The following is a 24162-nucleotide window of genomic DNA, read 5'->3' as shown; positions in this document are numbered from 1 at the left end:
ATTGACAATGGTGTGTCATAAAATACCATTTAATATCAATTCTTTGCTTATTGAACTGTTGTATTAAATCAATCATATTTGCAGTTGTGCTGATATTCGGAAAAACAATACTCTTACTCATGTCATATTGCTAAACTAGGCTATCATACAGGAGGCTACCATAAAACATAGGAGCATGTTTGCCAGCACATTTGGCTTCTTCTTTTTTTTAACCTAGTGATCCTACGTAGACAACATTTTCAAGCATCAGATGCACGCTCTTGATTTGAAGGCTTTCATATTAAGATAGCTTCTTTAACCAAGCTTTAAAGGATCATTGCATATCTCCTTCACAGAGGAGGCGATTCCACAATTCATCTTGGCAAGCTCATGTCATCTAAGCTTTCAGCGCAGAACAAAAAAGTCCTCATTTTTTGACAAAAAGCTGTCATTGAAGAGAAAGCATAAAAGCTATCACATGACACCAAGCAAAGGATGAGAAGTATTCAAAATAAATGAGGGTAGATATAAAAAATGATGATGCATTCAAGGTCTAATTTCTTGCACTAATATCATTATCTATTCATCCATTATCTATTATCTATATCATTATATATAATTTTTACTTTTATACTTTATAAGCTTTATGTTAGGGATTTAAAAATGATGCACACTATCCAATTGTAATATACGTATGGTTGTGTTCTTTATTCATGTATGTTATTGTAAGTTGTTACTGGGTATGTGTTTCTTTTTGTTGCATGTATAATGTGACAATAAAAAAAGAGGCAAAAAACTAATAAAAAGTACTGGTATAAAAATCTGAATGATGAATAGCTGCTATTTTCCAATGAAACTCAACACGCAGAATAGACAGGAAAGTAAAATCGCTATGAGTTGTGTTGAAGGCTTGGACATGAATTGGACATCAGTTCTGTCTTGTAGAGAACCAACCGCTTGGAGAGATCATTTGTGTCTTGTTAAAGCTCCACGTCTTCTTTTCAGTTCCGGCACAATGCCAGACATTTTAAAAGACAGAGACGATTGTGTGGATATTCAAGCCCAGATTCCTAGAAACCTTTAAGAGCTTGTTAATGGTCTAACCTCTCACTTTGAATCAGGCAATTTGGCAGCTACTTGAGTGGTTGTGGTTCTTCTCTGATCATACTTGCCCGATTCTAAGATAATGATTCATTCTGTATCCTTTATAATTGAACTTTACTGAACATATAAACATATTGGTGCATGTTTGGAGTGTACATAAATATATTGTTTTTAGGGATGAGATATCGGTACCATGTTGGTTATGGTTATTGATCAATAGTAGGCATTTTTTTATTCATCAGTATCTGTTTATGTTGGATTGGCCAGTATTTAATTGTGCATGCTTATTTCTAATTTATATTTTCCTATTTCTATATTTGTGCAAATATATGCAAAATTTTGAAAACAGGTTTCAAAGTGCAAGTTTTTCAATTATCGGTGGTCAAACGGTGGTCGGTCGGTACCAAAACGGTGACATCATGTGCATGCATATTAAACTCTCAGTCTATAGTGACATCGTCAGCCACTGGCATGGCATGCATAAAACAGCGTTTTTAGTCATTTCATTTTTAAATAATTATCTGCTTATTGGTATCGGCCAGAATTTGAATATCACCCCTAATTGTGTGTATTTTTCTCTTTGTGTCATTTTTTAGAGTTTGAGTGGCATTTGGGCGAGTGGAGCACATGCAGCGCTTCCTGTGGCAGCAGAGGGACTCAGATGAGGAAGGTACGATGTCTGACGTCAGAGGGAAGGGAGACACCTCATTCGGTCTGTCATCATCTTCCCAAACCCATCAGTCAAAAACAACCATGCAACCTCCTGGACTGCCCTCCCAGGTATGCTTCAATAAGTTAATAAATAAATGTACTTCATAATCTGAATCATTTGATTCACTAATCTGAATCACATTCATTTGGCAGTAGAATGGTTTCATATATGGTTCATTTCTAAAGAAATCATTATGGCAGCTGAGGTGATTAAGAGATTTTATGGGCACACTTTAGGGGTCCTTTGCTTTGCTACATTTTCAACGTTCTTTAGTGTGTAATGTTGGTGTTTGAGCATGAAAAAGGTCTGCAAAGTCACTCCAAAGGGGATTCTCTATATCAGTGCGCACTGTTTCTAAACTCCCTGAAACGCCTCCATTGCAGTCTTGAGTTTTCTTCCTGGAAACCAACACGTCACAATATCCCTTGTTTAAATAATTCCCGCCCAAGGCATATGCAAAAAAACAAATATTATTCAATATTTGACCAATCACAACACATTGGTCCAGCTGACCAATTAGAGCACATTGTGATTTTCGGAAGGAGGGGCTTTATAGACAGAAACTGGATCCCTGAGCTGGTGTGAGTGAGTGGAGGCGGGGCCAATTTGCATATTCATAGGACCGCGTATACTAAATGAGGGAAGGGTGTAGAGTTACATTCAAGCTATTTTAAAGGTGGAGTTTTTGAAATATGATGTTAGCCATTGTTGATATTTTAAATCAACCCAAACAAACAAATCCCTTTTTCATTGCACCTCTCTCCAGCGCTGGACAGCGTTTCTAATATTAACGCGGGTCCTAAAGCTCTTGCCCAGACATAACCCTTTATTTTCCAGTGATTTCTTTTGAGATTTTCTCTTTTGTATTGTGCCTAATCTCTATTTCTGCAGTCTTTCTTCAAATCTCCCTTATGATGTTCTCTCTCCTCCTCCTGCTGCTGATTGGCTACACGTTTGTTGTTGTGTCAGTCCGACTAACTTCCAAACAGCATATTTCAAAAACGACTTGCCCCACCTTTAAGGCACGAAGAAATTTTTTTTTAATGGAAAAAACTTTTAAATATGTAATTATCGGTGATCAAAAATTTGTTTTAAGGGATACAATTATTGACTACAGGGGGACTTTAACAAATTAAACCTGGTTGTAGTTTTACTGATTTTAAAAGTGGATTTTACTGATTCTTTGAGTTGTGTGTATTTTGTTATACTCATTTATGGGTTTGATTCATTGGTTTAACACTAGAACGGCCATGGCGGTCATTTTGACCGTTTTGATTTTTATATCTGCAATAACTAAAATCATGCTGGTTCCTGACTTTTCCTAAAAGTGTCTGTATTTTCATTTAAAATGTTTTTCATATAAATTACACATGAGGCAAAAAAACAAATTTACCTATTTCGGCCATAGACGGTCATATTGACCGCACTGAATTTCGCGTTATTCTTTTGTTACATTTCCTGCAGATTGATCTTTGTCTCTCTCACTGTCAACAGAAAGGTCAGTAGCGGTCCTGAGTGTTTGCATATATGCTAATTTCTACAAACAAAAAGTATATTAGATTAAATTGGTTGATCAGAAATAGGCTAATAATACCTGACTACATTATCTATTTACGTAGATATTCTCTGTTATATACAAGTTATTAGACTATTTTCTCTGTATTAAAATAAAATGTTTTATAATTAAATAAGATACTTTTAGTTGTTATTATCTTGTTCTGAGTTATGTTGAATGGATATTGAAATATAGCTTATTTGTTGTGAATATGCGATAATTGACCGTTCGCAAAAGCCACGCCCCTTAGTTATTGTTACTACGCCCGTCAAACAATTGAGAACCATAGCCATGGCTGGGTTGAGATCCATACATTAAGTGATTGGTTTTGGAGTAATGCAGCAAACATATCCTCCAGGGCACGACAGAAAGTATAGACAGAATAGCGCACGGGAGCACATGCACAAAACAGTTTTGTAAAACTATATATCAATCATTTTTATTTGATCATATATCATTTTACAAAACTGTTTTGCGCATGTGCTCCCGCGCGCGCTATTTCAGTCACAACACTGCAATCAGAGGACGCGCTGAAACCATCAACTCTCGATGCTGTTCTCTTCATTCATAACTCAGCCGACTGAGAAGGATATATTTGTGTAAATAGTTGTGCAACTGCGCAAACTTTGTTTTGAAGTTTAATGTTTAAGTTTTTTGTTTTGTTTGCTGACTGATGAGGGGCCGCAGTGCCGTAGTGAAACGGTGTTTGTACATGTAGCCTATTTTTTTATAATAGTTGCAAGCAATCATAAAATACAGCAAGTTTTAAGCCTGTGCAGACCTCACTGCCATAGGCGCATCGTTGCACTATCTTGCTGAAATCGGAATGTTTGACGGAGGTCCTTCTCCTTAGTTACAGTTGCTGAGCTAGGATTGGACGAGAACCGTTAGAGGGCGGGGTTTTGCGAACGGTCAATTACGGTATACGATATTATTATTTATAAATGTAACTTATAATTATACTTGTTTAAATGTTGAGTTTAGTTTTGTTTTTAAAAGATATCCTGATACAATAAATGTGTTAATCTCTCAATTGGGTATTTATCATTAAAGTTGTAGAGTTTGGAATCTAGCGCTTAATTGTGGCAGTTCTAGTAGTTATGGAATTCTGGCACTTCTAGTGTTAAAGACCAAAATAACTACATAAATGTAAATAAACTGGATAATTACCCCACTGTCTAAACAAATGGATTCATTACTTACTAAACAACTGGGAAGATTACACTGTAAAAAGAAATAAAGATTGGGTGCAATGTAAACAAAGCCATAAAAACTGTATATGGTTGTGCTATCAAACCTACTGTATAATTACCCCCGTTCTCTGAACGTTAGCGATTACGAAGTCTGACACAGTGACAGTCTTTGATAAATGAGCGTCTGCTGATGGATCTCTCCATAGACTTCAATATAAAGAGAGCAGAACCCTTCACAATCTCGTGAGCTGTGATACATTTGACTGCGAGCAGCACCCCGGTCCTCTGATTCCCAGCCAAAGTGCCTCTCTCCATCAAACAGCCCATCTATCATTCCCTTCCCAGCATCAGTCTTTTCAGGGGCTGTGCAGATGCTCAACGAAGCACATGAATCAAACTCTATGAGTCCAATGGGGCTGGAGAAGAGCAGATATCAGTTGTCAGTGTAAAAGAGCTTCTTTTTGTCAGCGCACTGGTCTGGCAAGAGAAATCCTTGTGGATTTTTTTTTTTACCATTTCAACACAACGCAGAGAAATCAGAACATTTAGAATAAAAAGTATTGTGAAAATGATTTGTATTACCAGGGTCAGAAATGAACCTTTCCAAAATTTGCCCCCTCCGATTGATTTCTAGGGATGTGTGTGTGTGTGTGTGTGTGTGTGTGTGTGTGTGTGTGTGTGTGTGTGTGTGTGTGTGTGTGTGTGTGTGTGTGTGTGTGTGTGTGTGTGTGTGTGTGTGTGCAAGGACAATTTTGCTAATTACCTTAAAAAATTACTTTTATGTCACATACTTACACCATGTACCTTTTGGCCCTCTATCAGTAAAAATCTGAGCATGTAATTGCAATGTTTTATACTACTGGTTTGACGAATTGGAAACACTTATATATATTTGTTAATGAATGATGTTACAAAAGCTGTTCTCATGGCCATCGCCAGTCTGATATGGTCAAACGCATTTGATATTCTGACCAAAGAGAGAGTGCCTTACCGCTCATAAAACATTCACTAGTTCGGTCTTTCAGATTCATTACGTCACCCAGTTTCATTACGTCACTTCGTGTTTGTTGCTGCCACGTTGTTTGAGTTTGAAGCTCTTGTCAACTTGATTCCTAATCCTCGATTTCTTCTTTTTACCAATGTTATAAACTAATATTTTTCTGTTTTTACAGCGGGTGAACATATCCCTGATAATATTCTATATCGAAAACAATCGGATTGCTTTGATATCGCTAATTGTATCCAACTTTCCGAGCATCCGCTGCTAGCATCACTAGCGTGGTCTCGCTCGTCTTGTTTACACCCTTTTCACTCAAATGACTGTTTAACTGTTATAATAGCGAATGTATCGGTTGGGTGTCTACTTTTGAGTGCAGATGAGGACACGTTCAAGCTAAGAACTGTTTTTGAATTAGTTTATTGCTTTTTACGCATCACATTGGTTATTTATTTATTTATTGGACTAAATTGCTCCTGATTGGCCATTGTATTCATAAGTTCAACAGAAACACATGTGATTGGTTATGCAAAAAAAAAAAAACATAAAACGAAATCTGATGCAATCTGAGCAGATCTAAATGTCACAAATCATTCATTTTCACATTTCATTTTAATAGCAACTGCCATAATAGATTTAGTTAAATTGTGCAGGGGTATTTTTTTGCCCCCTTATTTTGAATTTGGGGAGCTTTTATCATTCTTTTTTTCATTTCATTCTTCACCATGCTTTTCATAAAGTCTGCGTGAAAACACATTTAAAATGTGATCTAATTGGTTAAATTTTTTTTTTTATTCTTTTTTTGTAAATTTTGCCATGGTTACATTAGAAAATTGCAATTTTAGTATTGATAATTTCATTGACTTTTTTCATGTAAGATTTTGAAACATTTTTGAATACTAAGACCAGGGACATATTTAAGGCATTGTTATCGTTAACTAAATATACATATATATATAAAAAAAAGAGAAAATGAATTTCTGTTAATTAAAGTACAGAGAAAATATTAGTTAAAAACTTAAACTAAACTTGAACTAAATTTGTCTATTAACATGAAAGTAAAGAAGGTAAAAGCTAAATTTTGACTTTAAACAAATCGTTTTGTCAACTAAATATTATTAGCACATGCTTTCACTCTTTGGTATAAAAGCCAGCAGGAGATTTTTCCGCAGAGAAATATTCCGAGCCTGACTCATTAGCATAGTCCACGTTTCATATCGTGAGCTGATTGATTGAGGGTTTCAGGGTTTCACGGAGAACACAGGATAGATAGTGCATACAAACGCTCTCTGACTTCTATACGTCCTTGCCAAAAACATCATCTGATTATTGCCATGCGTCTGGGCTCAGCGCATGAATCATATGGCTCTGTAAAAGCGCTTAGCGTCAGTTCAGAGCCATCAGCGGGAGATCCTCTCACAAAGCGTGTCTTTGTTACTGCTTCTCTCGCTCTAACACAACCCCAAATGCCCCGCAGAGGCTCCGAGCTCCCCAGTGACTCGGGCACAACCTGTGCTTTTTCAAGAACCAAAAATATCCAGCCGTACGTATCGCCAGTTAGGAATGCAATATATATTCTTCTCGGTTTGGAATGGCAGATATCCAGTTAGCTAGAAGTTTGTTAGTGTGTGTTTAAATGTGTGAGTGCAGAGACAATATGCAGCTAGATAAATGTCAAGTATAAGATTGGATGCTACAGGTGGATCTCTGGTGTGAGGATAAATCGTGTCCTGTAATAATAATAATAATAATAATAAAACATTTGCAGTGTATTTTCTGTCTACAAAGTAGATTACAGATGAAGTGTGTAATTTCCAAATGGAATTATAATGAAAAAAATCGCACATTATAATTAAAATTTGACCAGTTTTGAAGCTATTCTGACTTTCTGAACTGTTCTTTCTGTTTATGTCAGTTGTACAGGGCCGGATTTACATCATATTTGTGACATGGGTGAAAGAATCGGAAACCTTGTATGACCAAAATGGCAACTTTTCAAGAAATGTAAAAAAACACTGTATTTTTTAAATGACTAAACACTATGTTGTCAAACTTTATATTTTGGCTCTATACATGATCATATACTTGCATGCGTCATTATATTATTAATGGTTTTACTGTGTACTACCTATGTTTTTATTTTATTTTTTATAAATATAATGTGCAACAGAATTAATTGCATTATGCAAAAGTAATGTCAAACAGGGTTATGCTACATTGCTGTCACATGACCTCATAACGTTGCATGTTCATTCAGTGAATAGAGAAGAGTTATGATCTCTGAAATATAGTTTTTGGTGATCTGATAAAAAAAAACATGTTAAATCATACATTTAGTCTCATCAATCACACTGGAAATTGCATTGTGGCATTTCATACATTGTGCAGTGCAGTTAGTTACACTTTATTTTAAGTGTACTGAGTAAAAATAATAAACTACACATACTTCAATAGGATTAGGGTTAGTTGGATGCAATTATGCACAATTTATAGTAATTACTATAGTAACTACATGTGTAACAAGGACAACAATAACGTGTTACTCTGTGTGCTTTATTGTATACTGCACATTTAAAAAAATGTAGAAGGTCTCTTGGTATTTAATGTAGAAAATTTGATAGCTGATTGTGGAGTATTTTAACATCATTTAAAAAGTAAACACTTCAGATTTTTGAATCATTTTTAAGCTCCCCTGACTTTGAACAATGTTCTTTCTGTGTGTGTGTCAGCTGGGTGTCAACGGTGTGGTCGAAATGCTCCAGTTCCTGTGGGCGGGGCTTCCGAGAGAGGCGGGTGTCCTGTCAGCAGGTGGAGGCATCCGGGAGCACGAGGGCTCTGTCCCGTACGGCGTGTGAAGGATCTCCTCGGCCTGAAGACAGGGAAGAGTGCACCTCTCACGCCTGTGTGGAGTGGCTCACCGGACCCTGGGGGAAGGTACGTTTACTGCCACTTTTAGATTCACTCTAACCGTGGCTAAAATAGTGTAACTAATTGTTTGATGTCTGGCCATTTTGAAATCGTTGGCCTTAGCCGGTAACCAGTACAGCATATTTTCTAAATATTTGATATTGATGATAACCAATGAAAAAGCAATTTAGGTTGACCATTTTACGCAGTTATTTTATATTTTGTGGACTCATTGCTATTTTTTTTAATGTTTTTGAAAGGAGTCTATTCTGCTCACCAAGGCTGCATTTATTTGATCAAAAATACAGTAACACTAATATTGTGAAATATTATTATCATTTAAAATAACTGTTTTCTATCTGAATATTTTAAAATGTAGTTTATTCGTGTGATGTCAAAGCTGGATTTCAGCATCATTACTCCAGTCTTGATCCTTCAGAAATCATTCTAAGATTTCTTATTATTATCAATGTTAAAAACAGTGGTGCTTAATGTTTTTGTGGAAACCGTGGTTCATTTTAATTTTCAGAAATCTCTGATGAATAGAGAGTTCAAGAGGACAGAATTTATTTGAAATCTTTTGGAACATTTTATTGCAGTGTGATCATGCTATACTTTTTCATAAACGTTTAAACAATTATTTTTGTTATAAATGATTCAACTTTTATGAACTTATGAACTGAATATTTGTCTTTTTAAAAATACATTTGAAATATTGAAAACAATTGTACTTCTGTAATTTGAAATATTTCTGAGTGAAAGATAATATTCAATGAGGAAAATAATTAAGGTAGTATTTTTTTTTTGGGGGGGGGGGTGATTGGTTTGTGACGTATTAGGCAAGTAAATTGGGTTAATATATTTAAATAATATTTAATAACTTAAAGATATGTGCAACAAGTAAAACATTAAACTAACAAGTAAAAATACTGGCTAGTTGCAGAACAAAAAAACACTTAAAGGAACACTCCGACTTTTTGGGACTTTATCCTATTCAACTTATCCCCCAGAGTTAGATAAGTCCATACATACCTTTTTCATCTCCGTGCGTGCTATAAGTCTGTTTGACGCACCCCCCGCTAGCCTAGCTTAGCACAAAGACTGGATGTGAATGGTTGCAGCTAGCATACTAATCCAAATAAGTGACAAAATAACGCAAATATTTTCCTATTTACATGTTGTGATTTGTATAGTCACAGAGTGTACAAAAAACAAAGTCACATGAGACACAGACATATTTTAACCGTATAAATACTGGGAACTATATTCTCTGAAGGCGAAGCACTGCTACTTGGGCGGAGTGATAACCGCAGCACATGAGACGCGCCGTTTTTTCTTCTGTCAACAAAACCAACGTGACTATACGTGAGCTCTAGCTCCGCTCAAGTGTCACTGGGACGACAGAGCGCGTTCGAGGCAACAATACTAACATTACAGGGGATACATGGAGCCCGTAAACAACTGCAATAGTAGTTACCACCCTATTCATATAATAATGTCACTAACGTTACATTAGATCTAAGTTAGCTAATGGCACTGTTACAGTAACGTTAGGCTAAACATTTAAAAATATAACGGAACACTTACCGCAGCCGCTCACTTTGTCCTGTAACTTATGTGATATCGATGGGATGGCCGTATCCTTCAGCACACGTTCCTTGTGGCAAATTCCCTTTTTTGATAATAGTCGTCCTCAGTGAAATGTACCGAGCAAACATAATGTCCCTTGATAATCTCATTAGGTGTGTTTTGATCAATATCCAGAGCAAGTAGCCATTTCTTCATCCGGTCAGCGTTTTTAGTTGGAATTCTATGAAACATCATGGTATCACCTGGTCTCCCTGTTTATTGTCACAGCTCTTTACAATACAGCGAAAATCCATGATTGTAAACTACGCTTTTACTATTTATAAATTGCTGACTCTGTAACCCAAACTCTGAACGAACTCTCTGCTCCTCACCTCGGCGCGTCTCATGTGCTGCGGTTATCACTCCGCCCAAGTAGCAGTGCTTCGCCTTCAGAGAATATAGTTCCCAGTATTTATACGGTTAAAATATGTCTGTGTCTCATGTGACTTTGTTTTTTGTACACTCTGTGACTATACAAATCACAACATGTAAATAGGAAAATGTTTGCGTTATTTTGTCACTTATTTGGATTAGTATGCTAGCTGCAACCATTCACATCCAGTCTTTGTGCTAAGCTAGGCTAGCGGTGGGTGCGTCAAACAGACTTATAGCACGCACGGAGATGAAAAAAAGTATGTATGGACTTATCTAACTCTGGGGGATAAGGGGAATAGGCTAAAGTCCCAAAAAGTCGGAGTGTTCCTTTAACATATTATTTTTAATAAATATATTTATAATAAAAATGTATTATATATGATAAATATATTATAATAGAAATATACGGTAACACTTTTCAATAAATTGTTAATAGTTAATGTTAATTTTAACATTACTAATACACAATTAAAATCAAAGTTGTATTTGTTAGCATTAGTTAATGCTCTATGGACTAACATGAACAAACAATGAAAAGCTATCATTAACAAAGATTCATAAATACTGTAACAAATGTATTGCTCGTGATTAGTTCATGTTAGTTATTACATTAACTAATGTTAACTAATGAGACCTTATTGTAAAGTGTTACTAAATAATACTCTCTCATGCAATCATATACAAATTCATGTTGCATTTGTTAAACCCTCTCTTCTTTGCATTTACAATTTTATATGTCATGTATATATATGTCAAATATTATATATTTTTATTTATTTATTATTATTATTATTATATGTTGTGTGATGTGTTCAACAGTGCACGGGTCGTTGTCTGGGGCCTGCGGTGGCCACACAGAGCAGAACGGTGTCATGCAGACACTTCAGCAACTCCACCTCCAAAACATGTGACCCAAAAGAAAGGTGCCAGTCCCGTTGTGGAATATTCAGCATCACTTATTCTCACATGCAAAGCTCTTTTATAATTCATGATCTGATTCTCAGACCGTCGTCCGTGAGGAACTGCTCCTCCGAGATGTGTGACGTGCACTGGAAGGTGTTACCGTGGAGGACGTGCACCGTGGCGTGCGGCAGCGGCTTCCAGTCCCGCAGAGTGGAGTGTGTCCATCGGCAGAACAGAAAAACTCTCCCCGACCAGCACTGCGCCTGGCAACGGCGGCCCGTTACCTGGCAACACTGCAACATCACTTCCTGTGGCAGTAGGTCTCCTAGTTTTAGCTCTGAAACCCCTTGTTATAAACCAGGCTGAGTGTCAGTACAGTTCGAAAGACGTTTGCCCTTGTCCGACACCATTAGAGCGCTCATGTTTTATTAGGGAAAATATTACCGACCTGAGGGCGAAATATATTGGCTTGATCCGTCACTCTTGAAGAGCTGCTATTTGTCTGTTTTTTTATAAGTTAACACAACGTCCCGAGAGAACTCGCTCTTCGTGGGGGTTTTCTTTTAAGCTCCTTCAGGAATCCCGTCTGTCCAAACATCTGCTTTTTGTTCTTCACTCTTCTGTGCTGAAACTTAATAACACATTTTTTGTGTCACCTAACTTGTTTCTGGGTGCAGAAATATTTAATAAAATAACACCAATAAATGAACTTATATTGTATTTGGAGTGTGAAGCTGCAGTCACACTAGACTTTGAGCATGCAATGTTGCTTCAGACCCCGCAGCGAACATGATCATATCACGCTCTTTTTAATAAACAATAAATCACTGAAAACAAATGAAAATACATTTACAATGTGAAAATATAAACTGCCCGGCCAAAAAAAAAAAAGTCACTGTTTGGATTTAAATAGGCAAATGCTTAAGAGTCTATGATTAGATCATTACTGCAGTGATTATTATGTTTCTAGCATGTTATATGTGTGGCAACAGTTCTTCTAAACCTAATTGTGTGTAGCTTTCATTTCTTAAACCACCATGTAGGACACACATCATGGCCATATTGACAATGTCCAGATTTATCAGGATGACAATGTCCAGATTTATCAGGCTCAAATTGTTTAAGAATTGTTCAAAGGAAGCATGAATAATAATTTTCAAAAATGATCTGGCACCTCTAAGTCCAGATCTTAAATTCATTGAAAGTCTTTGGGATGTGCTGGAGGAGACTCTATAGAGAGCTTGACTCTTGCATTGTCAATACAAGATCTTGACCAAAAATGTGTGCAACTCTTGATGGAAATATCTTGTGATGGAAATGTTAAAGTGCCATTTATGTGTGTGCATAAGTTTGCATTTCTGCTCTCCCACGTTTCCATGTGTATAGATGTCAATGAAACACAAAATTCATTACAATAATCTTTGTGATATTTTGATCCAAGATCAGGGGCCAGTTACATAGCCACTGTGTTAAGACTCTTAAAAACTAGTTTGACCAACTAGCTGCTAACCAAGGGGTAATTAGTAATTCAAAGAGTAATTCCAATTCAGTTCGTACCAAAATACCCTTTTACGTAACTGACTTTAAAAATGTAGGACCAGTGTTGAAGAAAAAGTATAGATGTCTAACTTTTAAGACTAGTCTAAACAGTTTATGGACGAAGCAAGACAAGTGTTTAACAACTGTAGTGTGTAGTTTAGCACAACTGAACAATGTATTGACCATCAATTAGCATCCCAGAGCTGAATTGTCCATTTAATTTATGTTATTTTCATTTAGGAAATAGGATCTGTCTGTAGTAGGGCGTACAGTAAATAAAAATGATATTTCACCTCAATAAAAATATATGAATAAAAAAGTAATAGTTATTAATAAATTATAAAGTCGTACAAAAGACTCGGTCACACTTTATTTTAGGGTCCAATTATCAGTATTACCTATGACTTTTGCCTCGATAAACTCTTATTACTGCTTATTAATAGTTAGTAAGGAAGTTAAGTGTTAAGGAATGTATAATATAGTCATGCAGAATAAGGCATAAATATGTGCTTTATAAATACTAATAAACAGCAAATATCCTTGTAAAATGCATGCTAATAAGCAACTAAGTTAATAGTTTAATTGTATAGGTTAGTCTAACCTTTTAATGTTTACATTTGCTTTATTTGCTGATTCATGTGGTGAATTGTGCTTTTGACAAGTATCATTTATCAAGTTGTCGTTTAAATAACCTTTGTTTTGTGTGTATTTCTCTAGATGAGTGTACGGACAGAACCCACTACTGTCCTGTGGTGAAACGTCTCAAGCTTTGCCCTGTGGATCTGTACCGGCAACGCTGCTGCCAGACCTGCTCACAGGACACTAGCGCCACCTAGTGAGCACCAGCGGCGAAACTAACAGACGCCCTTTTCAGTCACCGCACTGATTGTCTCTCGTAATACAGAATATTGTTTAAAATCGTGCAAACCCTTGGACACCTGGAGTGTATGGACTAAAAGATGTCTACTGGTGGCAGCCGAGTGTTTTCTGGTCTACATTTCACTGGATGCTTTCCCACAATCATCAGAAGTCCAAAGAGAAAATCACTTGAGATTTGAGACTTGTCTCTCCACCGGCTCTCTTTGCAGATTCCATTTTATCTTGCCCTAAAAGTGATATTGTATGTGTATTAATTTAAGAGACATGCATTTTTGCTTGTGGATATGGGAGGACAATCTTATTGGACCATTCACCTATGTGAAGGAAATTCAAATAAAAGCATCTTGAGTGTACATAATGCACTGATACTAATAATATCAGTTGTACACAGCTTGAAGTATTAAGAGAGACGTTATAAAAAAATATATAAAAAAATCAGAGCCCTACCTTAAAGTCAACATGAAATGCTGTCACAACCCATTTCATTTATCCATTAGGACTTGATTGGATGGTGAATGGAGTCAGGTGGTCAGATGGGAGGCGTTAAAGAAGCGATTTTGTGGGGTGCTTCTCAAATGGAAGGCTGTACCCTATAGGCTACACATCAAGTGGTGTCAAAGGCCATCACAATTTAAAGGATCAATTGAAGGCAGCCTTCGTGTATCCTTCACGTCCTTAAATCACCTACAATCCTTTGCACACATTCCAATTCACAAAAAAAGGACTGACGGAAAACGAGTCGGCACTGAGCTTGTCTGAGTTCATTATGAAATGTAAGACAAAAATAATGTCTTCTGAGATGAAGGCATATCTTTTGTTTTGACGTAAATTAATCCCTAAACTGCCAATAATGTAAGCCACAGACTGTTGTCGTTCACTGTATTGCATTAATAGAAAGCCAGTTAATATAAAGATTTTTAATACAAAATATTTTTCCAAAATGAAATTTTGGCTTGCCCGATTTCCTCTCGCTCCCGGATCACATTTTGATGTTGCGCCACCCATGGCTGGAAGTCGTCCCTAGGATGCAGCCTTCCATTTGAGGAGTGCCCGTGATTTCAGCCAAAAAGAAAAATTGTTGCAGATGGGGAGCAAGTTATTATTATTATTATTGTATATTGCTATTTTGAATTGTGCACAATGAGAGCAGTAGCATGTTTTAAGAAAGTAAAAAGGGTTCAATTTGTTTTCATGTTGACTTTATTTTCAGAAAATGTGTTAAAATGGGCGTAGAATGTATGACAGAAAACCCGCTGACTGATTGAAATGGCATGTGCCATAAAAGTCACATTTCTCCTGCCGTCTTTTAGATGTACGTTTTGTGTTCAAACAAAGTGCTGCATTGTAAAATATGTCTTGTATATAATGTGTTTTTAAGTGCAATATTGTACATTGAGTGTAGAAAGTTTGGATTTTATTTTCTTACATCTTGGTTTAGTTTGTCTTTATTATCCATATTTAAGATTAAACACAACACAGACCTTCGTACTTATAGCACCTGAAGTGGATTTTCCATATCTCTAATATAATGGTTTCCTACTGGCCTTTATGCATGTATTTTAATTACATCAAATGTTGTACATATGCCACTCACAAAATTTATCCATGAATTTAATCCATTGCATCTTATTGCTGTGTGGAGAAAGCATCGCTACATGACTCCATTGAGGAAGCTCTAGTTCTGGTACTATTCACGTCAATATAGCAAACAGTCTATGTGATACAAATACAATAAAATACAGTTTTACCAATCACTTTATATATCTTCATGAATATTGTTCTCTTTTTATTCTATATTGTGGGTAATACAATCAAATGTGTAACGTTTAAAGTGTGCTTTATGTGGTTAGCTACACTTTCATTCAAAAGGCTGCATTTATTTGATCAACAATACAGTAAAACAGTAATATTATGAAATATTATCACAGTTTAAATAACAGATTCTATTTTCAGTCTTCAGTGTCACATGTTCCTTCAGAAACCATTCTAATATACTGATATTCTGCTAAAAAAGATTCTATTTCTTAAAATATTATCAATGTTGAAAACAGCTGTGCTGCATAATATTTTTTGTGGAAACTGATTTTTCTTCTTCTTTGATAAATAGAAGAACCACACTCATTTGAAATATAAATCTTTTGTAACATTATAAACGTCTTTGCTGTCACTTTTGATCAATTTAATGTGTCCTTGCTGAATAAAAGTATTAATTTTAAAAAATGGTATAGTAAAACGTTGGTGTATGAATATTGTTGATTTTATGTCAAAAACTGATTTATATAGATTGATATTTTATATTACTTGCACTGCATGTTTCGCATCCTACATTATACAGCGGTTTCATCCTATTGAAAATCAAAAAGTAGCTAAAATAGTAAAATACCCATAATCAGTGTGACCCTTTAAATCGTAATTCATTACGATTCCCCACGGGATTACAGTAATTTAAGGAGATCATATTGTATTCTAGTTCATGTAATCTTTTATAGAAAGAACATGATGACTTTCTTAAGTAGTCAAGACCATTTCCTTCGGAGTCTCGATCCTGTCAGTGGACGACATCTTGCGGAAGAAACGGTGTCCTTGATCGTCGCAATTATCGAAAACAAACCCCGGTGGTGACTCGAAACTGGCCGGACACATGCTGATCCTCTTGGGCGTGAACTCCGTGCGGTACATGGTCTCGTTCTGTAGGGGAGCATCAGTCCGCAGTGGTGCATTTTGGGGCTTGAAGCTGAGACTAGGCTGGGCTTCATGCTGGACAAAATGGGCCCTGAAGGTTGTCATATCTTCCATTTTCCCACTGGCTCGCTGGATTTCCTCTGGCTTCCGGATCACGCCTTGACGTTGCGCCACCCACGGCTGGAAGTCGTCCTTCATGGTGGTGTTGCCCTGGAAGGGCCTGGAAGACTTCATGGGAAGAGAAAAAGGTTTGGCGGAAAGGAAGGGTTGGATTTGGTGCTTGATGTAGTCGGTGTGCGAGGTGGTTGTCATGTCCATGTGTGCCGTGGGACTGGTGTACTCCACCGATTTCTGCACCTGCCGGAGGGAGACGGGCCACTGCTGGAAATGGTCCCGGAATTCTGTGCTGCTCTGGAAGGGCTTGCTGGAGGTCACTTTGAGCGGCTCGGGCTTGCAGCTTTTGGCCAGCTGACTCGGCAGGCCTTGGAAGTCCTGTCGGTGGGTAGTGAGGTCCTGGAAAGGACCATTGCTGGGTTTGTACTCTTCTGGCGGTTTAACGTAACGGGCTTCTAGAGCGTGTGGTACATATGAGAGCTTGTTGCTGGTCAGGTTTTCAAAAGGAGCATCGGACAGCTTGGCTTTGTTTGAGGGCTTGAAGCTCTCGCGTGGCACGAGGCCTCGGTGGACGAAATCATCCTGGAATGTGGTGGAATTCCCAAATTTTGCAGTAGGAGGTTGATACGTTGTGTCAGGCTTAGTTAATTCCCGTCTGCTGATCTCCCACGGACGAAAATCCTCTTTAAAAACATCATACAAAACGTTTAACAAACAAAGGCACTTACAACACTTTCACACTAAGGACGATAACTATAAAGATAACGATAAAGATGTAAAATAAAAAACGATAAATTGTAAAAATCGTTCTTAATATTAAAGAATAGCAGACTACAGATGTTATGATAATGGCACCGAGAAACAATATCGTTGGAATCTAACTGATGAACGATAAAAACATTGACAGCCAATCAGAATCCATCCTGCTGTAATGAGCTTGAGCCTTTAAAGCAGGGGTCACCAAACTCGGTCCTGGAGGGCCACTGTCCTGAAGAGTTTAGTCTCGCTAGGTATACTAAAAACTTTCAGGCAGGTGTGTTGGACTTGGTTGGAGCTAAACTCTGCAGGACAGCGGCCCTCCAGAACCGAGTTTGGTGACCCCTCCTATAAAGTATGCGTTTAGAATAAACAGAACAATATCGTTATCTTTATAGTTATCATTCTTGGTGTGATTTGGCCTTTATTATAATAACTACATTTTTCTGCATTTCACTTGTGTACTAGTCTAGCTTTTACTGTACTGTGTACTGCAAATATTTTGCCTTTTTAAGATACAGTACCATTCAAAAAATTATTATTATCAGTCTTGAAAACCGTTGTGATGCTTCATATTTTTGTGGAAACTGATTTTTCAGGATTCTTTTATGAATAGAAAGTTCAAAAGAATAGCATTTATTTGAAATATTTTGCAACATAAATGTCTTTACTGTCCCGATTAATTTAATGCATCACAGCTGAATAAAAGTATTATTATTATAAATGAATAAGCTAAATTAAATCTTACTTACTGCAATCTTTTGAAAGGAAGGGTAAATTGTTTGTCATCATGTTCCTTATAAGTTGCTCTATATAAAAGTGCCTGCTACATCAATACATTTACTTTTAAATATAGTTGATTTAACAGCAGATAGATGAGGTTGCTTCATAAATGCTCCAGTTGTTCAGTATGTATTCTGAAACTGTATGCTCAGAAAGCATCACATGACCTAACTGAGCTAAAGTGTCATTACCTTTGTAGGTGGGTATGGTGACCGGTTGTGAATTCATGGGACGTGCTCTCGCTTTAGGGCGTGAAGGAACAAATGGTTGCACATCATATGGGTAGAAGTCTTGTTTATAGGTAGTTCCTAAGTCGATCTGTCCAGGCTTGGGCTTGTACTCGGCCTGCTGCCTCCCAGGGCGACGGGTGACCGGATATGGGATATAGTCCATCCTGAGAAAACAGTAAAAAGGTGTTTTAGGTTATATATGAAACAAATAGAAGGAGAAGCCACTTTGATTGATCCAGTGAATTGTTAATGTATAAAACTGTAAATTATTCGACTAAAGATTAGCCATGACGAATTAAACTAATTGACAATGTAAACATCTTCCTGTAAGTTCATTTTTAATGCAAATTGTTTACCGGTAAGTACTCCCCAGTGACTCGTGTAATTATTATTTCAGGCCCCGAATGTAACGTTACCTGAAGGTCGTTGTTCCGTCCATCGTGTCCTGATGAGCTTTATACTGCAGTTGGGGCTTGAGGCTCTTGGGACGAGTCTGACCTTTATAGGCAGGATACTTCTCTGAGTACTCTGACATCACATTAGTCTGACTCGCTTTCTTGTAAAGTGCGGTGGGCTGGTGTGTGCAACGGTGACGGCTGAAGGTAATGGAGAAGAATTTTAGGCAGAGGGCCTTTGTTTAAAAACAACTGATGCTTCTGAGAAGACATAAACTCATTAATATGTCTTTCACCACAAGATTCTTCTCAGTACCTGCAGTACTTTTACTGAACATGTTTGTGTAGTCCAGGGCAACTATACAACAAACTCGGTCACTAACTCTGTAGCACACACACACACACACACACACACACACACACACACACACACACACACACACACACACACACACACTTCTGGTTTCCTCCATATTATTCTCTTTGCATTGCCAATGTCTTCAAGACGCAGAATTTGCTTCAGTGCTTCAAAATTAAAACGATTAAGTTAAATTAAGTAACGTATTTTGATGAATTCCCAATAATTATGCAATGATTTAAAAAGGAAAACACAAAACAATAAAATAAATTATGAATTAATTATATTGAATTAAAGTGTAATATAATAATTTAAATGTTAAAGCATTTGCACTTTTCTGTCATTCAAGATTAGTTTGTTCCATTAGCTGCTAACGTCACTTGATATTCCTTTTAACTTACCATGTAACTTAACGTTAAGTTAACGTTAAAGTTAACTTACACAGCAATTATTTAAAAAATACTACATACACAAACCAATAAACAAACACAAACAAGCAAGCATACTCTTACCCACAACTGCACATCTTACAGATACAGAGCCGTGTCATTTTCGTCGAGTTATTGAGGAAAAAGACGACTTTTTTCCTCACTCACCCACTCGCTGCTTTCTGACGCAGCAGTGTAAAGCGTCCCGTTTCCCCGGCAACTACTGTTTGCTGCGTCCTGGTGATGACGCAGCGAACGTATTACGTATGACGCGTGCGACGGTCAGCTCATTTTGTGCTTCCTGGACTGGAGGAAACATGTGAGTATCTGTTGTCATTTCATATATTCAATAAGTTCTTTTAGTTAATGGACCGTTGAATATCCGTTGCATTTTGACTGGTATTCGTTGTTATATATGTTTGCGATGAATGTTCAGTTTGTTGTTTGTTGTCTGTTGTCAGACAGTCTTGAATAGACGTAACGTTAGTTTTGAAAAGTTGCACCTGCTTGTGTCAAACGAGTCTCTGAATGAGTGAATATGAGAAATAATGTGCTGATACCTTCCAGTTGTCACCAACACACACGAGTTTGGTTGTAAAGAACGACATTTGGCAATTGATCGACTTTAAATCCACATCCTTTGTTTATACAATAGATAAATGATTTGGACACACTTGAAAATTGCTGTAGATAAAAAAAAGAAAGAAAAAGAGTCAAACCAAGAAGAAAAGACAGACAGAACATTAAAAAAAATGACTTTTAGGTTTTGAAATAATAAAACCGATTAACATACTATTCTAAATTAATTATCTGATGCTACTGTCATGTCTTTAAGATAATGTTTAATAATTCAGAGTGTGATATTGTGTCCAAACCACCAAATTTTTTTTTTGTATTTATGACATAAACATAAATTCAAAATAGTTGATGAAAGTGGTGAAGCATTATCTCTAGAAAGTATTTTATTCCAGGAAATCCACACAGTTTAAAACATTTATTAATATAATAAAACAGAAGGGATCAGGCCTGAATACTGTACTGAGAACAGCATTTATTTGATTTGTTTGAAGTGACTGAAGTGTGTTTGGGGTTACTGTTAATGTGTTTGTGTTCGTGTGTTCATGTTTTGCATTTCATCTTCATAGAAAGTCAAAAATGGGTCACACAAGTTTGGAGAAGATAATTGCACTGCAGAAGAAAACGTCACAGATCAGAAATCTGTGTATTCTCGCTCATGTAGATCACGGTGAGTGTAAAGTATGCTGATGTGTGTTAGATCTTTGTTTTTGTTAACGGTCAAGTGTCTACCTTAAAATCTTAACTCAAACTTAAAACTTTGTGTTTGTAAATTTGTGTTGCCCATAGGAAAGACGACATTAGCTGACTGTCTTGTAGCGAGTAATGGTATTATATCCAGTCGTTTAGCTGGAAAGGTAAGTGGACCTAAAGCAAAATTATCAGTGATTAGACCACACAATAACTAATACTTTTTTCCAACATGTTTTTTTTTTTTTTAAATACGATACAAATTCAAATTAGATACGAATTATTACAATACATCTCTGACAATGACAAGAATGTAAAAAAAAACACTTTCCTTAATTGAAATAAAGTATGAATAAAATACAATTTAAATATTAGATGGAAAACTTAAAACACTTTTAACGCAAAATGAAAATTAGAAATAAACGTAATAAGAAATAAATTAGTTGAATTTGATGTACTCAAATGACTAGTTTTAGTTTAAGGGTAGTTTCAAGTTCATTTGTCATGTGTACAGATGTCAGTGACAATTTGTACAACTGAAATGCTTAGAGTGAGGCTAAGGCATTCTCCAGCAGTGCAATATAATACAATACAAAAAAGAACAAATTAAGGAAGTATTATCAGTTAAGTATGTGTATTTATGTATGAATGTCTTTGCTTGTTTTGTATGTTAAATAATAGTAAGTAAACTAATAAAAATGACTAAAGCACATAAAAAAATTACTAAAACATTAACTGAACTGAAAATTAAAGCTAGCCTATATATAAATAAAAGTTAAATTCATATTATTAGATACTATTTTATAAAGAAAGAATGTCACACATGCACAGTATACATTACACACACACACACACAAACACTAAACAAACACGTCATATAAAGATACAGGTTTCACTAACCTCACAAATTTGCCACAAGTTTTAACTAATTTTAAGTCAAATATCATAATCTGCAGTTGAGTGAGTCAGTCATCTGACTTGATACAGACAAATTACTCCTGTAAGCCATTCAGACTGGTTTGCAAACTCATGCAAAATTATTAAAAATAATAATGCAATTGTTTTTCATGTAGTCAGCCTTTCTCTGACTTTTTTTTTTTTTTTAACACAAACAGTAGGCCTGACTTTAACCATAATTGTTAACTACCCATAAAATCAGTGGGAAATAATTGGATACTTAATTTTAAAAAAGCATATATATATATATATATATATATATATATAATGAAATAATGATCTGAACTGCAGTTTTCTGTCTGTAGCTGAGGTATCTGGATAGCAGAGAGGATGAGCAGATCAGAGGAATCACAATGAAGTCCAGCGCTATTTCATTACATTGCACAACAGGTAATGCCATCGCGGTCGTTAGCTTTACTGATTCAACACCATGTATTGCTGTAAGTTACGGTTAAGAACTGTATTTTTGTCATTGCAGGAGGAAATGATTACCTCATTAATCTGATCGACTCTCCCGGTCATGTGGACTTCTCCTCGGAGGTGTCCACTGCCGTCAGACTGTGTGATGGGGCCATTGTTGTTGTTGATGCCGTCGAGGGAGTGTGTCCGCAGGTATGATCCATGACTTGAGTGTTTTCATTGTCAATATTCACTGTATAAGTTATATTGCGTTTTAAACAGACAACGTCAAAATTACACACTGTTATGTATGCAGTGTTAATAGTAGTTAACACAGTATAGTAGTTACACACTGTTATAAATATATAGTGCTTTTTACAGTTTTATTTCTTGAATTTTGAATCTGTTTGTGAAAAAGATGTCTCAGATCTTTAGGCTCTACACCACATCATCCTGTAACAGCGTCTCGTTCTTTTCTGCTTTAGACACAAGTTGTTTTACGACAAGCTTGGCTGGAGAATATTCGTCCTGTTCTTGTCATCAACAAAATTGACCGGCTGATTGTGGAGCTGAAACTCACTTCACAGGAGGCGTACGCTCACCTGCAGAAAATACTAGAGCAGGTGAGTCAGAGCTCCAAAACATGGCTGAAGCTCGGGAACACTCAATCGAAAATATGGATTTTGAAGGAGTCATGTCATGCTTTTATGGCATTTTTTTTTATTTATAAGATGAACTTATACTGTATCAAATGAAAATTGTGCTTATACAGGAAAATGTTACAAAGTGTAAAAAATGTTTTTAAAATATTTTTCTTGTATTTAAAAACATATATATATTCTTTATTTTTTATATAACGTCCGTATTGGGGCCAGTAAGATTTTCTTTCTGTCCTTTTTTTTTTTTTACAGCAAGGACACATCAAATTGATCAAAACGGACTATAAAGACATTTACAATCTTAAAAAGGTTTCTATTTACAATAGGGCTGCTTCCTAATGGTCAACTAAACTTTAGCTCTAATGTTAACCTACATAACCTAGTTAACCCAGTGCGCTATTATTAGGCTCATATCCAAGTGTTTGTGCGGAGTCTAGAAGCTAAAGTATCACACTACTACTGCATGGCATGGAGGCGCTGGCGGGATCACTTGTATTTGTTCCCGATAACAGCGGAAACAACTTTAAATACTCCTTCATTTTTGGTCATACAGATTAGACTAATTCGAAACTGTAAAGGGTCTACTTTTATTTGTGTATGCTCACAATAGCAATTTGCAGCCTTTGTGAGAATAACAGTTTTTTTTTTTTTTTTTACTGAGGATGTTTTGAGTATTGAAAGTTACACTGTTTTCATAGTCCACAGATCAAAGAAATTTTGGTCATTTATGGTATGTATGACATGTATCTGAGCAAAGATGAAATGGCTATAAATGTTTGCTTCTGGTAATTCTATAGGTGAACGCAGTTACCGGCACGTTATTCACCTCTAAAGTTCTGGAGGAGCGAGCGGAGAAAAACGCAGAAGCTCAGAGCATCCGTACAGAGAACGACAGCGGAGATCAGGTGTACGACTGGAGCGCGGGTTTAGAGGAAACCGATGACTCTGACCTCTACTTCAGTCCTGACCGGGGAAATGTGGTATTTGCCAGTGCTATAGACGGCTGGGGCTTCAGGTACGTGTTACCCGTTCTGAAACTGAGGGTGTTTTTTCTTCTCTTTTCTTTTTTTACATTTTGTCTAATGCTTTTATTAAAAGCAGCTTACATGGTTGGCTTTCACCCATTTCATCCTGGCATTGGTTGTAGTACTTACGATGGATCACAAGATGGCAATACTTGACTAGATTTCAACATCAGGACTCCCCACCCTTCTAATGTATTGCACATTTTTGAGGTGTTACATAATTGTGGTTTTAGATACTTGAAATAAGTGCTAAAGTACTAATATGACTGGTGTAGGTGGACATTTCTAAAAGCTGAGCAAATAGAACAGAGCACTCTGGTGAGCATGAGGATGTTTTT

At 36.5% G+C, this 24162-nt stretch overlaps 3 protein-coding genes across 4 annotated transcripts in view; 2 read left to right on the top strand and 1 right to left on the bottom strand.

Moving 5' to 3' along the window:
- The window catches only part of adamtsl3 (ADAMTS-like 3), a 153545-nt gene extending 138020 nt beyond the window's left edge, over positions 1-15525 (top strand). Inside the window, exons 27-31 of the mRNA XM_079638219.1 lie at positions 1680-1863; positions 8270-8474; positions 11271-11374; positions 11456-11670; positions 13611-15525. Of these exons, the coding sequence (XP_079494345.1) occupies positions 1680-1863; positions 8270-8474; positions 11271-11374; positions 11456-11670; positions 13611-13729 (827 nt within the window). The 3' untranslated portion in view covers positions 13730-15525. The remainder of the gene's footprint in view (positions 1-1679; positions 1864-8269; positions 8475-11270; positions 11375-11455; positions 11671-13610) is intronic.
- saxo2 (stabilizer of axonemal microtubules 2) lies at positions 15524-19742 on the bottom strand. The gene is made up of 4 exons (XM_079638327.1): positions 19603-19742; positions 18754-18933; positions 18299-18501; positions 15524-17251 (listed from the first exon to the last, which is right to left on the bottom strand). The coding sequence occupies exons 1-4, from the start codon at positions 19638-19640 to the stop codon at positions 16281-16283; spliced, it is 1392 nt and encodes a 463-aa protein (XP_079494453.1). The 5' UTR covers positions 19641-19742; the 3' UTR covers positions 15524-16280.
- Positions 19707-24162, top strand: part of efl1 (elongation factor like GTPase 1) — a 102949-nt gene continuing 98493 nt past the window's right edge. The window contains exons 1-7 of one of the 2 annotated variants that reach the window (XM_079638265.1): positions 19707-19837; positions 20664-20764; positions 20884-20951; positions 22047-22131; positions 22220-22353; positions 22626-22763; positions 23597-23814. In XM_079638265.1, the coding sequence (XP_079494391.1) occupies positions 19785-19837; positions 20664-20764; positions 20884-20951; positions 22047-22131; positions 22220-22353; positions 22626-22763; positions 23597-23814 (797 nt within the window). In that variant the 5' untranslated portion in view covers positions 19707-19784. Of the gene's footprint in view, positions 19918-20663; positions 20765-20883; positions 20952-22046; positions 22132-22219; positions 22354-22625; positions 22764-23596; positions 23815-24162 lie in introns of both variants that reach the window. The other variant, XM_079638266.1, reaches the window with a different exon arrangement.

Source organism: Phoxinus phoxinus (genome assembly GCF_949152265.1).
Source record: "Phoxinus phoxinus genome assembly, chromosome: 2".
Lineage (NCBI taxonomy): Eukaryota > Metazoa > Chordata > Actinopteri > Cypriniformes > Leuciscidae > Phoxinus > Phoxinus phoxinus.
This window is presented reverse-complemented; position numbering and strand designations above follow the sequence as displayed.

What these genes read in the sequence shown, in the direction of transcription:
- saxo2 (XM_079638327.1), bottom strand. Translation starts at nt 19,640, where the DNA reads ATGACACGGCTCTGTATCTGTAAGATGTGCAGTTGTGG. An exon ending in TGTAAGATGTGCAGTTGTGG is followed by an intron (nt 18,934 to 19,602) that starts GTAAGAGTATGC and finishes CATTACCTTCAG; the next exon opens with CCGTCACCGTTGCACACACC. An exon ending in GACGGAACAACGACCTTCAG is followed by an intron (nt 18,502 to 18,753) that starts GTAACGTTACAT and finishes CTGTTTTCTCAG; the next exon opens with GATGGACTATATCCCATATC.